Source organism: Hyla sarda, chromosome 1 (genome assembly GCF_029499605.1).
Source record: "Hyla sarda isolate aHylSar1 chromosome 1, aHylSar1.hap1, whole genome shotgun sequence".
NCBI lineage: Eukaryota > Metazoa > Chordata > Amphibia > Anura > Hylidae > Hyla > Hyla sarda.
Genome location: NC_079189.1, coordinates 440,064,451 through 440,079,590, shown reverse-complemented (window position 1 = coordinate 440,079,590; position 15,140 = coordinate 440,064,451). Strand labels below are relative to the sequence as shown.

Genomic DNA, 15,140 nt, shown 5'->3' with positions numbered 1-15,140 from the left:
AAGACATTCTGTCTGGGAGGGAGATTTGGGCCTAGATACACCAGGATAGGTATCCCCAACATATGACCCAGCTGTATATACTTCATAGTGCTTACATGACACTTTAGCAGATTTAGACTAAATGCTCAAAATGTGTGGAATGCTCTGAGATATTCTTTTATCTTCCATTGTCCTACCTAGAGTTTGGGAATTCTGGGAGCATTAGTAACACAACATAAATATTTCTTCAAATCGGACCTCTATCACTTTATGCATTAATAACTCTGGTGACATATTCAACTTTATGTTAGTGGTAAATTTTACTTGCATCTTTTCTTGGTGAAAAATTCTAAATTTCAGGATTTTTTTTTTTTGCATTTTTCTAATTTTGAAGCTCTCTGCTTGTAAGGAAAATAGACATTCCAAATAAATTATATATTGATTCACATTTAAAATATGACTACTTTATGTTTGCATCATAAAGTTGACAAATTTTTACTTTTGGAAGACATCAAAGGGCTTCAAAGTTCAGCAGCAATTTTCAAATTTTTCACAAAATTTTAAAAATCTGAATTTTTCAGGGACCAGTTCAGTTTTGAAGTGGATTTGAAGGGCCTTCATATTAGAAATGCCCCATTATAAAAACTGCACCACTCAAAATATTCAAAATGACATTAAGAAAGTTTGTTAACCCTTTAGGTGTTTCACAGGAATAGCAGCAAAGTGAAGGAGAAAATTCAAAAACTTCATTTTTTACACTCTCATGTTCTTGTAAACCCAGGTTTTGAATTTTTACAAGGGGTAATAGGAGCGCCCCAAAATTTGTAACCCAATTTCTCTCGAGTAAGGAAATACCTCATATGTGGATGTGAAGTGTTCGGCGAACGCAGTAGAGGAGCGACAATGGGATTTTGGAGAGGGAGTTTTTCTGAAATGGTTTTTGAGGGGCATGTCACATTTAGGAAGCCCCTATGGTGCCAGAATAGCAAAAAAAAAAAACCAACAAGGCATACTATTTTGGAAACTACACCCCTCAAGGCACGTAACAAGGGGTACAGTGTGCCATAACACCCCACAAGTGTTTGACGACTTTTCGTTAAAGTCGGATGTGTAAAAGGAAAAAAAAATTTTTTTCACTAAAGTGCAGTTTTTTCCCCAAATTTACCATTTTAACAAAAGGTAATGGGAGAAAATGCCCCCCAAAATTTGTAACCCCATCCCTTCTAAGTATGGAAATACCCCATGTTAGGACGTAAAATGCTCTGCGGGTGAACTATAATGCTCAGAAGAGAAGGAGTCACATTTGGCTTTTGGAAAGCAAATTTTGCTGAAATGGTTTTTGGGGGGGGGGCATATCGCATTTCGGAAGCCCCTATGGTGCTAGAACAGCGTACAGTGTACAGTGAGCGTTAACACCCCACAAGTGTTTGACAACTTTTTGTTAAAGTCGGATGTGTAAATGGGAAAAAAAAAAATTTCACTAAAATGCTGGTTTTCCCCCAGATTTTACATTTTTACAAGGGGTAATAGGAAAAAATGCCACCCAAAATTTGTAACCCCATCTCTTCTGAGTATGGAAACACCCCATGTGTGGACGTCAAGTGCTCTGCTGGTGTACTACAATGCTCAGAAGAGAAGGAGTCACATTTGGATTTTGCAAAGCAAATTTTGCTGAAAAGGTTTTCGGGGGGCATGTTCCATTTAGGAATCCCCTATGGTGCCAGGACAGCAAAAAAAAAAAAAAACACATGGCATACTATTTTGGAAACTACACTCCTCAAGGAACGTAATAAGGAGTACAGTGAGCCTTAACACCCCACAGGTGTTTGACAACTTTTCGTTAAAGTTGGATGTGTAAATTATTATTATTTTTTTCAACTAAAATGCTGGTTTCCCCCAAATTTTACATTTTTACAAGGGGTAATAGGAGAAAATGCCCCCAAAATTTGTAACACCATCTCTTCCGAGTATGAAAATACCCCATGTGTGGACGTCAAGTGCACTGCGGGCGCACTACAATGCTCAGAAGAGAAGGAGTCACATTTGCAAATTTTGCTGAATGGGGGGGGGGGGGGGGGCATATCGCATTTAGGAAGCCCCTATGGTGCCAGGACAGCAAAAAAAAAAAAACACATGGCATACTATTTTGGAAACTACACCCCTCAAGGAACATAACAAGGGGTACAGTGTGCCTTAACACCCCACAGGTGTTTGATAAATATTCATGAAGCGAGATGTGAAAAGCGAGTGTGTGTGATTGGTGTAATTATAACTGTATGGGGTGAGGGGGGGGGGGGGAGTTCAGCGGCCAAAATAAATGGGGGGCCAAATGCAGCACCCTGAACCCTTAATAGGGCCTGGGTCACGCTGAAAAATTGCGGCCGACCCTTGGGGCCTATTAGGGGGTCGGGGGGGGGGGGGGGGAATTACCCTGGGCTGTATTATTTCCCTGCTCTATGGAGGGCTTCTTTTCTTCTGTGAGGGCTCCGATCTCGGCAGAGGGGGGGGGGTCCCTGGCTTCCTCCAGCAGCTCTGATCGCTGACTGAACTCAGCCAGCGGCGGGAGCTGCGGGAAGATGCTGTTAACCCCTCCCCTGCCGGCTGCTATTCCGGCAGCTACGATCGTCCAGCCAATAGCAGGAGTCCAGCCAATCGCCACCTCCCCATAGATACAGGAGTTGATTGGGGGTGGATCACCGGAATCGCAGCAAATCACAAGTGTGAATTCACTTGCTATTTTCTGCGATCGCTGACATGGGGGGTATGATGACCCCCCTGGGCGTTTGCACGGGATGCCTGCTGAATGATTTCAGCAGGCATCCCGGTCCGATCCCCGCCCGGCGTTCGGTGGGGACCGGAATTCGCCATGACGTACGCGTACGTCATGGGTCCTTAAGTACCAGGGTGTCATGGCGTACGTCAAGGGTCCTTAAGAGGTTAAGGCTACTATCAGCTGAAGAACATAACAAGTCACCCCCGTGAACGCACGGAGGAAAGTATACATGTGGCAGAAGGAGGTAGGAGGGGGGTGGGGGGAAAGCAGGGGTTCAGGGAGGTTGTTGGTTATCACACAGAGGTATATACCAGCATAGCATTATTTAGGGAGGCAGTGAGTGACTCAAGGCAGCGAATCTCATGTATGCGAGTAAGGAGGTCATGACGTGATAGAGGAGCCACTCTTTTCCAGAAGTTTTCAATCAAATGTGAAGGAGTTTTATCTGTTTCTTGCCCAGGGACCGTCGGGACAAGGGTAAAAGATTGACCAAAGGATCCAGAGGAACAGCAGTATTCAGGACCTCAGATATCAAGTGCTCGACTTCAGACCATTAATTAGTGAGCCTGGTGCAGGACAAGAAGATATCAGGGGGATCCGACCCCTCGCATGTAGCGCCAGCATTGCAGGAAAATGGTCGGATTTAGCTTATACAGCAGTTCAGGAGTGTGATACCAGCAAATCAACAGGTTAAAATTAGTTTCCTTGTACGACGGGCAGATAGAAGCCTTCGAGGCCTTCTCCCAGATGATCTGCCACTGCGCTAAGGAGAGTTGGACATTCAATACTTCCTCCCAACACACATTTACTTGTGAGAAGGAGCACCACCATCCATTGGGAAATTCAAGACAGAGTAGATGTCAGAGACAAGGCTGTTGGCCATTGGTCCCTGGCGACATAATTGTTCAAAATTAGTCGGCACAGACACGAGTCGAACTGAGTTTACAGACCATGTGGTGGCGGAGCTGCAAGTAATGAAGCCGCTCAGATGAAGGAAGTCAAATTTAGACATCAGCTGGTCCAAGGAGAGGAGGTAGTTGGAAAATACGTCTACCACATCAGCATAGCAGAAGATCTTCTGAGACCCCACTGTCTAACCATTTACGAGGTGGTGCTAGCTGGCAACTCAGGGTGGTACAGGAAATATTGCATAGGGGAGGAGGATGAAGCAAGCCTGAATTTACCTGCACAGTACCCGCACACATACTTATAGAAAAGGCCATGGGGCCTAACAAAGTGCCTATGGAACCAGTTACCCTTCAAGCTCCCACTTTGCAGGACTTGATCTGATGAATCAATCTCCCTCCCTCAAATGGATGTTTTGGGAGAAAAAATGGCTGGCTCCTTAAAGGGGTAATCCATCCCTAGACATCTGTGTTCAGAACACCGCGGTGCCGGCCATGAAATTGCGGGGGGGCCAAAAGGCCAGGCCCACCCGGGGATTTCTGGTCCGGCACTGCGGTGTTCTGAACACAGAAGCTTGGGGCTTCCATGTTCTTGACGTCATGCCACGCCCCCTTCATTCATGTCTATGGGAGGGGACTTGACGGCTGTGTACCAGCTTTCACACTCCTTCCCATATACTTGAAGCCCCAAGCTTCCGCGTTCAGAACACTGCGGTGCCGGCCTGAAGATCGAGGGGGGGTCCAGACCCCTGCAATCAGACATCTTAGCCCCTCTCTTTTTTATGGGGGATAAGATGTCTAGGGGAAGAGTACCCCTTTAAAATAAACTGGTTACATTCTGTGGTGGAAGCCCTGCTTTCTCAATTAGTATACTAGCAGTTATAATATTTATATACATAATGCCATATTTTGCATCCGAAAGCAATTGTCAGATTTGTAGGTTAACCACTTTCGCTCCTTCTAATTGTAAGTTTATAAAGGGGTTTCTGTTTTTCACCTTTTAAAGACTATGCACATGTGATGTTATTCTAACATTTTCTTTAATGAAGACCCTTATTCTACCTCATCTTCACATTTTAACATAAAAATATATATACAGTGGGCAGAACAAGTATTTGATACACAGCCAATTTTGCAGGTTTTCCTCCTTACAAAGGATGTAGAGGTTTATCATTTTTATCATAGGTACTCTGCAACTGTGAGAGACTGAATGTAAAAAAAAATCCGGAAAATCCACATTGTATGATTTTTAAAAAATTAAATAGCATTTTATTACATGACATAAGGATTTGATCACCTACCAACCAGTAAGAATTCCAGCTCTCGCAGACCTTTTTTTTTTTTTTTTCTTTTAATATAAGAATCCCTCCTGTTCTCCACTCATTACCTGTATTAACTGGACCTGTTTGACTTTGTTACCTGTATAAAAGACACCTGTCCACACACTCAATCAAACAGACTCAAACCTCTCCACAATGGGCAAGACCAGAGAGCTATGTAATGACATTAGGGATAAAATTTATAGATAAAATTATAGACCTGCACAAGGCTGGGATGGGCTACAGGACATTAGGCAAACAGCTTGGTGGAAAGGCAACAACTGTTGGAACAATTATTAGAAAATGGAAGAAGTTCAAGATGACAGTCAATCTCCCTCGGTCTGGGACTCCATAAGACCTTGCCTCGTGCTGCATCAATAATCATGAGGAAGGTGAGGGATCATCCCAGAACTACACGGCAGGACCTGGTCCAAAAAAAAAAAACTATTAGTAACACAATAGGCCTTCATGGATTAAAATCCTGTAGTGCACCCAAGGTCCCCCTGCTCAAGCCAGCGCATGTCCAGGCCCATCTGAAGTCCAGAGGAGGAATGGGAGAAGGTCATGTGGTCCGATGAGACAAAAATTTAGCTATTTAGTCTAAACTCCACTCACCGTGTTTGGAGGAAAGGAGTACAACCTCAAGAACACCATCCCAACTGTGAAGCATGGAGGTGGAAACATCATTCTAAGGGGACAGGACTACTGCATCGTATTGAGGGGAGGATGGATGGGGCCATGTATCGCAAGATCTTGGCCAACTACCTCCTTCCCTCAGTAAGAGCATTGAAGATGGCCGCCATGTCCCCTCCCATAGACTTGTATTGAGGGGGCGGGGCGTGATGTCATGAAGGGGTGGGGCCGTGACATCACGATACTCCAACCCCTGTATCGCCCGTCATCAGGCATGGAGCAAAGTTTACTCTCTGCAGCAGATGACACTAGGTGCTGCAGGAGAGATCGCAGAGCTTCCCAACGGCAGGACCCCTGCGATCCGACATCTTATCCCCTATCCTTTGGATAGGGAATAAGATGTCTAGGGGCGGAGTACAATACATCTTTTTCTGCCTCTATGACACTTTGAACAGATATTTTGTCTGGTAAATTTTAAAAAATCCAGATTAAAATCCATTTTAATTCCAGGTTGTAATGCAAGAAAACAGGAAAGTCACCAAGGGGACATATGGTTTTGCATGGCACTGTATATTTATTCTGTTAATGCACCAGGGTGTAAATGTCACTTTGAAGCGAATGCAGGAGCTGCTCTCGCTTCATAACGATATGTGTCTGCTATGTAACTAAACACTTACCACTAATGATGGGGAGTGGCAATCCCGCCGCTTCCTGTCATTAACCCTTTTGAAGCTGTGATCAATGCTGATCACTGCATCTAAAGCATTAAATTATAGATGCTGGCTAGCTCAGTGGGTTCATCGGACCCCTGCATTGTGGTTGGGGGGGTTCAATGGGCTAAAATGGCGGTGGAGGGTCACCTCACCTGCCATTGGATCACCAATTCACATGCAGTATTAGTGGACTGCCGATCTTGCTGCATAATGCTATGCAATAGGCATAGCATTATACAGTAAATGCAATCTAATGATTGCATATAAAAGGACTTAACCCCTTAAGGACTCAGCCCATTTTGGCCTTAAGGACTCAGACAATTTAATTTTTACGTTTTCATTTTTTCCTCCTCGCCTTCTAAAAATCATAACTCTTTTATATTTTCATCCACAGACTAGTATGAGGGCTTGTTTTTTGCGCGACCAGTTGTCCTTTGTAATGACATCACTCATTATATCATAAAATGTATGGCGCAACCAAAAAACACTATTTTTGTGGGGAAATTAAAACGAAAAACGCAATTTTGCTAATTTTGGAAGGTTTTGTTTTCACGCCGTACAATTTATGGTAAAAATGACGTGTGTTCTTTATTCTGAGGGTCAATACGATTAAAATGATACCCATTATTATATATTTTTATATTATTGTTGCGCTTAAAAAAAATCACAAACTTTTTAACCAAATTAGTACGTTTATAATCCCTTTATTTTGATGACCTCTAACTTTTTTATTTTTCCGTATAAGTGGCGGTATGGGGGCTCATTTTTTGCGCCATGATCTGTACTTTTTTTTGATACCACATTTGCATATAAAAAACTTTTAATACATTTTTTATAAATTTTTTTTTTAATAAAATGTATTAAAAAAGTAGGAATTTGGGACTTTTTTTCATTCACGCCGTTCACCGTACGGGATCATTAACATTTTATTTTAATAGTTCGGACATTTACGCACGCGGCGATACCAAATATGTCTATAAAAAATGTTTTTTACGCTTTTTGGGGGTAAAATAGGAAAAAACGGATGTTTTACTTTTTTATTGGGGGAGGGGATTTTTCACTTTTTTTTACTTTAACTTTTAAATTTTTTTACATTTATTTTTACACTTGAATAGTCCCCATAGGGGACTATTCATAGCAATACCATGATTGCTAATACTGATCTGTTCTATGTATAGGACATAGAACAGATCAGTATTATCGGTCATCTCCTGCTCTGGTCTGCTCGATCACAGACCAGAGCAGGAGACGCCGGGAGCCGGACGGAGGAAGGAGAGGGGACCTCCGTCCGGCGTTCTGAATGATCGGATCCCCGCAGCAGCGCTGCGGGCGATCCTATCGTTCATTTAAATCGCGAACTGCCGCAGATGCCGGGATCTGTATTGATCCCGGCACCTGAGGGGTTAATGGCGGACGCCCGCGAGATCGCGGGCGTCAGCCATTGCCGGCGGGTCCCTGGCTGCGATCAGCAGCCGGGATCAGCCGCGCATGACACGGGCATCGCTCCAATGCCCGCGGTTATGCACAGGACGTAAATGTACGTCCTGGTGCGTTAAGTACCACCTCGCCAGGACGTACATTTACGTCCTGCGTCCTTAAGGGGTTAAAAAATCTAGAATAAAAAATAAATATTTTTTTAAATTACATAAAAACCTCTCCCCTAAAAAAAAAAATACACTACTTTTCCTATTTTAAGTCTCGCCCTAAAATTAATAAATATATTTGGTATCGCCATGTTCGTAATTGTCCAAACTATTACAATGTAATGTTCATGATCCCACATGGTAAACAATGTAAATTTTATTGTAAAATAAAAGGTGTCATTACAAAGAACAATTGGTCGCACAAAAAACAAGCCCTCATATGAGTCTGTAGGTGAAAAAATTTAAGGATTATGTCTCTTGGAAGACAAGGGAAAAAAGAAAACGCAAAAATGAAAATTGGTCTCAAGGCCGAAATGGGCTTTTCCTTAAGGGGTTATATATGTATTGTATATATTTTTGCATTTTTTATTGGCTTACATGAGGCGGGTGACACAATAAGGCAACAATAGCTTGTATAAACATTTTGTCTATTGTGATAAGCGTTCTGACTGTTGACTTCTTTTTCTTGTATTTAACAGACAAAAGTGACTGCAAAAATCATTGTCCTGGCGACAGGAGGAAGACCAATATATCCTACACATGTAAGAAAGCTTGCTGTGTGTTTTTCTCTATGTATATTATAATATTTCTCTTATGGTTAAAGGGAATCTGTCAGAAGTGTCACCCACACTAACCTGTTGCTACAGATGTGTAGTGTGGGTGACACTGATGATAATGATACTTACCTATCCCCGATCCATGACCCTGTTTGTCCATTATCTTCCTTCATTGGTTGGCAGGCTTGATGCCCAGGAGCCCACTGACGTCACCGCTGCTGCTTCATCAAACCTGTTCGCAGCCGAGCTGAGTGAGGAGGCAGCAGCTGTGACCTCAGCATGCTCCTGGAGTGCCACCCGAGCACCAAGCCTCTGGCCCAAAAAAAGAGGATAATGGGTGAACGAGGTCATGGATCAGGGATAGGGAACTATCATCATCATCAGTGTCATCCACACTACAAGCCTGTACCAACTAGGGATGTAAGAAAAAATCGATTCGCGAGATTATCGCGATTTTTTGTTCTGCGATACTGAATCGATTTTAAAATTCTGAGAATCGATTTTTTTTATAAATTATTATAATTAACATTTACTGTATTTCACTCACTGAGTCACAGTCCTATTTGTCTGTCTTATTTTTTTTATAACACTTAAACTCCTGACCACTAGTTGGCAGTGTACCTATCAGCTCTGTCCCACTCGCAGGCTGCTACCGCGAGACTACAGACTCAGAACAAACAGGAAGGAGAACGTACACACTCACAGGACAACTCTCGCGGGATCTTATTCTTTCTCAGCTAGAATAAGTTTTCCCAAGCTTTTAATAGGGAACATCGCGATATATCGTGATATATCCCCAACATGACAGTATCGCGATATATTGCGATATATCGAATCGCCACCCTGGTATCGCGATTCGAATCGAATTGCTAAATTATTGGCGATTCACACCCCTAGTACCAACTGGTTAGTGGGGTTGACAATAATGACAGATTTCCTTAAATTAGTGTCTAATGACCCCATTTTGTCAGTGTACAACAACCTAGAGAGCCTTTAGCAAATAGTATAGTACACTCAGAAATGCTTTTGACTTGATAAAGGGAGGACTTCCAGAACCTGGTCTCTACAAAATACTGTTAGTCCTACAAAAAAAGGATTACAACATTCTGCAACATTCCATTATTTTGCATCTGCAAATATACATATTAAACAATAGTCAAAAAAAAAAAACTATCATCGTGTCTGTTGTCTTATCAATCACATGGTGTTAGTTCATCCATATACCAAGCTAATTTAATAATAAGAGGAGTTTAACTCCATTTTTGTGTCCACAAAGAATATTATACATAGTAAAAATATTGAGGTTCCTGCCTCTGTGCCGATACCTTACTGAACTCAATAAAAATCCACGGAATTATAAATTTTTTTTGGTTTTGTTTGCGGATACAAATTTTATCACAGAAGAAACTCCCTCTGTTAGTGAAACCACTTCAAGTAAGGGGTTTAAATTGGTAGGAGCAATGTTATCTCTGATCCTAGCCATTGCAGCAGAATGTTAACTGAAGCTACAGCAGGCACCCATAATGCCTGCACTGTCTTCACAATATATTACGTACGGTGGTTAATGGGAATGACCAGCTTACTGCAAAGTGCTGTCATGTGCTGCGTAGTAAAGGCAATACACAGTACCTATCTACCTGTGACATTTGTCCCAATACGTGATCACAAATCACAAGACATAGCTCAAAAAAATACTCACACATTAGATGCAAGATAAATAAAATCATGATGATTTTATTTATGAAATACAAACAACAATTGATAAAACTACATATAATGGCAGTGATGCATGGCATACAACAGATGTTTGTGTGGAATGGTCTACAAAAGGGCATGTGCTGTAGATATACATAAAGATCCAAGCAGTGATCCATATATTAACCATATAATCCAGTCCTCGGACTAAGGCCCATAACAGAAAAATAAAACAGTGTAGAACCAATATAATCAGCAAAGTAAAAGCGCACAGTGCAGACCACACCACACAAAACCACTGACACCTGTTTTGCCGGCTGCTTTATCAAAGGGATTTATCATTTATCTTCCATCTAATGTGTGATAGTACTTTTGATACTAAACCTGAGTAGTAAGGGGTTAAACGGATATTTCAGGGACAGGCCATAGACATAATGACCCTGCTTTACTATTGGAAACCTGACATGTTTTGTCGGGTTATGTGCCAGGATTCTGTCCCATCGCGCAGGAAATGAAAAACCCGACCAACTCTCCATTTTACTGAGAAAACCCAAAAAAGGGGCATGGCTGTCGAGAAAATGGGGCGTGGTCACTGAAAAGGGGCGTGTTGCCGACGCTTTCACAAAAACCCACCATATTTACTAAGGTTTCCGCAGAAAATGTAGTGGATTTGAGCTGAGGAAAACCCTACAGATCAGAGCATGTGTAAAAAAAAAAAAGCAAAGTGTAGGGAAAGCTTAGTAAATACTATGGAAAAATAATTGTAGAAAATTAAAACCCACAAAGAAACTGTCACGATGCCGGCTGGCAGGTAGTGGACCCTCTGTGCCAGAGAGGGATTGGCGTGGACCGTGCTAGTGGACCGGTTCTAAGCCACTACTGGTTTTCACCAGAGCCCGCCGCAAAGCGGGATGGTCTTGCTGCGGCGGTAGTGACCAGGTCGTATCCACTAGCAACGGCTCACCTCTCTGGCTGCTGAAGATAGGCGCGGTACAAGGGAGTAGGCAGAAGCAAGGTCGGACGTAGCAGAAGGTCGGGGCAGGCAGCAAGGATCGTAGTCAGGGGCAACGGCAGAAGGTCTGGAAACACAGGCAAGGAACACACAAGGAACGCTTTCACTGGCACTAAGGCAACAAGATCCGGCAAGGGAGTGCAAGGGAAGTGAGGTAATATAGGGAAGTGCACAGGTGAAAACCCTAATTGGAACCACTGCGCCAATCAGCGGCGCAGTGGCCCTTTAAATCGCAGAGACCCGGCGCGCGCGCGCCCTAGGGAGCGGGGCCGCGCGCGCCGGGACAGAACAGACGGGGAGCGAGTCAGGTAGGGGAGCCGGGGTGCGCATCGCGAGCGGGCGCTACCCGCATCGCGAATCGCATCCCGGCTGGCAGCAGGATCGCAGCGCCCCGGGTCAGAGGACGTGACCGGAGCGCTGCAACGGAGGGAGTGAAGCGAGCGCTCCGGGGAGGAGCGGGGACCCGGAGCGCTCGGCGTAACAGAAACCTACACTCCACTCTTAGTAAATCAAGGCCAGTGATTATTATTAATTATCCAAACGCCTTTTGTGACCCATAATGGCAATTTAAAAAATCCAGTTGTGATTAAAAAAAATGTACACTATTGACATTCTTGATAAAAAAACTTATAGAGTTAAAAAGTTATAAATGCTACAATCATTGTATTATATTTGTCCTCTTCCTGGCTAGAGTTTCATTGTTTTTTTTTTGTTTGTTTGTTCCATTTTCAAAGGGAGTCTGCCATCTTAATACACTTATCAGGCCCTGCCAAAAGATGCCTATGAAGTTATTTGGGGGGTTGGACTACACTCTTGTAAAGGAAAATGTTAATGCTTCACCATTATCCATTTTGGACAATTGTATACTTCCAATTTTGTGGAAACAGTTTGAGAGAGGCCTTTTTCGGTTCCAGCTTGATGATACCCAGCTCACTAAGCAATGTCCATAAAGACTTGGTGGGCGAGTTTAGTGTAAATGAACATGAGCTCGACAATGTTTGGAAGCCCCACAAAGAATGAATGAAATGCTGGCTGCGGGCAAATACTGTGCTCCACTCATTTAGGGGGGGCAATTTTCCTTTTATATGGTGATTGGAAGGGGGTCCCAGTGATCAACCTGATATCTGTTATCCTGTAGTTTGGGGATAACTTTTTAAGTTGGAAGTCCTACTCCAGATGAGGCCCAAGCTGAACTACAAGATTGGTGATCAACCACTAATTGTTCAGTTCTGAGGTAGTTGTATAGCAAGTAGAATATAGCAGGACGATCCCTTCTATTTGCAACAGTGCAAATTAAAGTTGATTTGTACCGCATAATGAACTTTGTAAAAATATACTAAAATTAATGACAGAATTGCTGCTTTTGTTCATCTCACATCTTAAAAAATACAGAAAAAGTGATCATTACCAAAAGCTTAAGCCCTCACACATAAAAGTTATAGCTCTCAGGGTATGCAAAAAAACTAAACAAAAACAAAAAAACAAATGGTTAAAAAAAAGTTGTGCAAAAGTAGAAAATAACAATTATAATAATAATAAATAAAATAATACAAAATATATAGTACACACATTTGGTATTTGTTATTTATTTGCTTTGTAAGGAAACTTGAAAAAAAAAAAAAAGTCAGGAATGAGAAATGAAAAACCTATTATCCTGTTCTGTATTATACATGCCAGATAGAATGCCTCAAATACTTTGCTGAACATTTCACAATTTATATATATGTGGTTGTTCACGACTTTTTGCAACTCAGAAGTTTGTAAAAATGCCCATGCGGAAATAGTAATGATTACTAAATACTTACCATATTTTCTATCCCTGTTCATGTCATAATGTTTTCTCTTGTTTCTTTGTTAAACGCAATAAAAAACCTATTGAATAGAAATTTGTAAAACACGACCTTCAAAATGATTTCTTTCATTTTGTATTCTCGGAAACTGATGCATTATTTGTGTGGTAGATTCCTGGCGCAATGGAGTACGGTATTACAAGTGATGATCTCTTTTGGCAGCAGAAATCACCTGGGAAAACGTATGTTCATCATTTATTTTTCTTCTATCTTCACTTTAGTTTTATTTATATAATATGTTTACGCTGGCAATACTGTATGTTAAGTAAGAGTGTTTTCTTAGGAATGAAACATATAACCTAAATATCCTATGCATTCAAATTTTATGGGATACATTTTATTTGACAATATACCGTATATACTCGAGTATAAGCCGAGTTTTTCAGCACAATTTTTCGTGCTGAAAACACCCCCCCTCGGCTTATACTCGAGTGAACTCCCCCACCCGGAGAAGAGGCGCCCCCGGTGAAGATAGCAGCCCGGACCACCTCCTCACCGGACGACCTCCTCACCGGACAGCCCTGCAGGACCGGACCAGCGCCGAGCGGAGGTGAGTACTCAGAACTAAAGGGGGTGAGAGGGGGGCTGGATGATGTTGAAGGCCGCAGTGGTCTTCAACCTGCGGACCTCCGGAGGTTTCAAAACTACAACTCCCAGCAAGCCCGGACAGCCGATGGCTGCCCGGGCTTGCTGGGAGTTGTAGTTTTGAAACCTCTGGAGGTCCGCAGGTTGAAGACCACTGAGGGCGAATGATGAGAAGAGGATGATGAAGGGGGGGTGTGGGGATGATGAAGGGGGGTGGGGATGATGAAGGGGGGGGTGTGGGATGATAAGGGGATGATGAAGGGGGGATGTGTGGGATGATGACAAGGGGATGATGAAGGGGGGATGTGTGGGATGATAAGGGGATGATGAAGGGGGGATGTGTGGGATGATGACAAGGGGATGATGATGAGGATGTTAATGACGGGTCTGGATGATGACAGGGGGGGATGATGTATTTCCCACCCTAGGCTTATACTCGAGTCAATAACTTTTCCTGGGATTTTGGGTTGAAATTAGGGGTCTCGGCTTATACTCGGGTCGGCTTATACTCGAGTATATACAGTAATAGGTAATGCCACCCTGTTTATTCAGAGCCCCTAAACAAAATGTATCTTGTTGGCTGTCTGAGCACGCTGGGAGTTGTAGTTTTGCAACAGCTGGCGCTCCAGACCACTGGTGTAGCAAAATATGCCTATCCATTGTTCAGAAATGACCAATAGAATATTTCATGTTTACAAAACAGTTTTCCTTTTTTCAGTGTATAATATTCTGAGACATAACAAAGGTGTAAAAAACAAATATTCGATACATGATCAGTGTTTTCGATCTATTTGTTGTTTAGCAAATAAATTCTCTGCACATTGCATCAATCAGCTCCATCATTTCCACTAATCCACTAGGGGGCAGCATGTGTATGTCTTACATTCTCTACTACAGGCAGCATTCTCATGAAGTTGGTTTGATTATCATTATCAATTACTGTACATGTATGACACAACACTTCAGGTGAGTTTACCATTCATGACACATACAATTCCATTTAATGTATGGCCAGCTTATCAGTCTATTAACGCAAATTTTTTATTAAAAGCATTTTATATATTTTAATATATTATGTCACAAAATCTAGATTTAAAAATTGTAAACTAGTTTCTATAGTGTCTTGGATGTGATATATATCAAATTCAAATAAATGACCTAAAAGAAGACAAATTAATTTACAAGTGCACGTAGTTAACATGTAGTAAATATGCACACGTGGATATATAAATGTATAGATATTTACATATATATTTATTTTTTTATGCACTGTATAAAATATCTTATGTTAATGTGTACATTGTGTAATTATTTGAGTCCCTCTATACTTTGAGTATATGATCCAGACAATACTGTGTAATTGCATGGATAATCCATTGCCCATATTCTCTACTTCCACTGTGATAATGTAATTGGACAAATTGTTAAAGGAACTTGACACTTCCCCCAAACTACAGCACATTACAGTAAATGGAT

General features: G+C 42.1%; 1 protein-coding gene across 5 annotated transcripts in view; it reads left to right on the top strand.

Moving 5' to 3' along the window:
- Window positions 1-15,140, top strand: part of TXNRD2 (thioredoxin reductase 2) — a 131,875-nt gene that overhangs the window by 42,400 nt on the left and 74,335 nt on the right. For all 5 annotated transcript variants that reach the window (XM_056532412.1, XM_056532388.1, XM_056532393.1 and 2 more), the window contains 2 exons: window positions 8,445-8,507; window positions 13,191-13,261. In XM_056532412.1, the coding sequence (XP_056388387.1) occupies window positions 8,445-8,507; window positions 13,191-13,261 (134 nt within the window). The remainder of the gene's footprint in view (window positions 1-8,444; window positions 8,508-13,190; window positions 13,262-15,140) is intronic.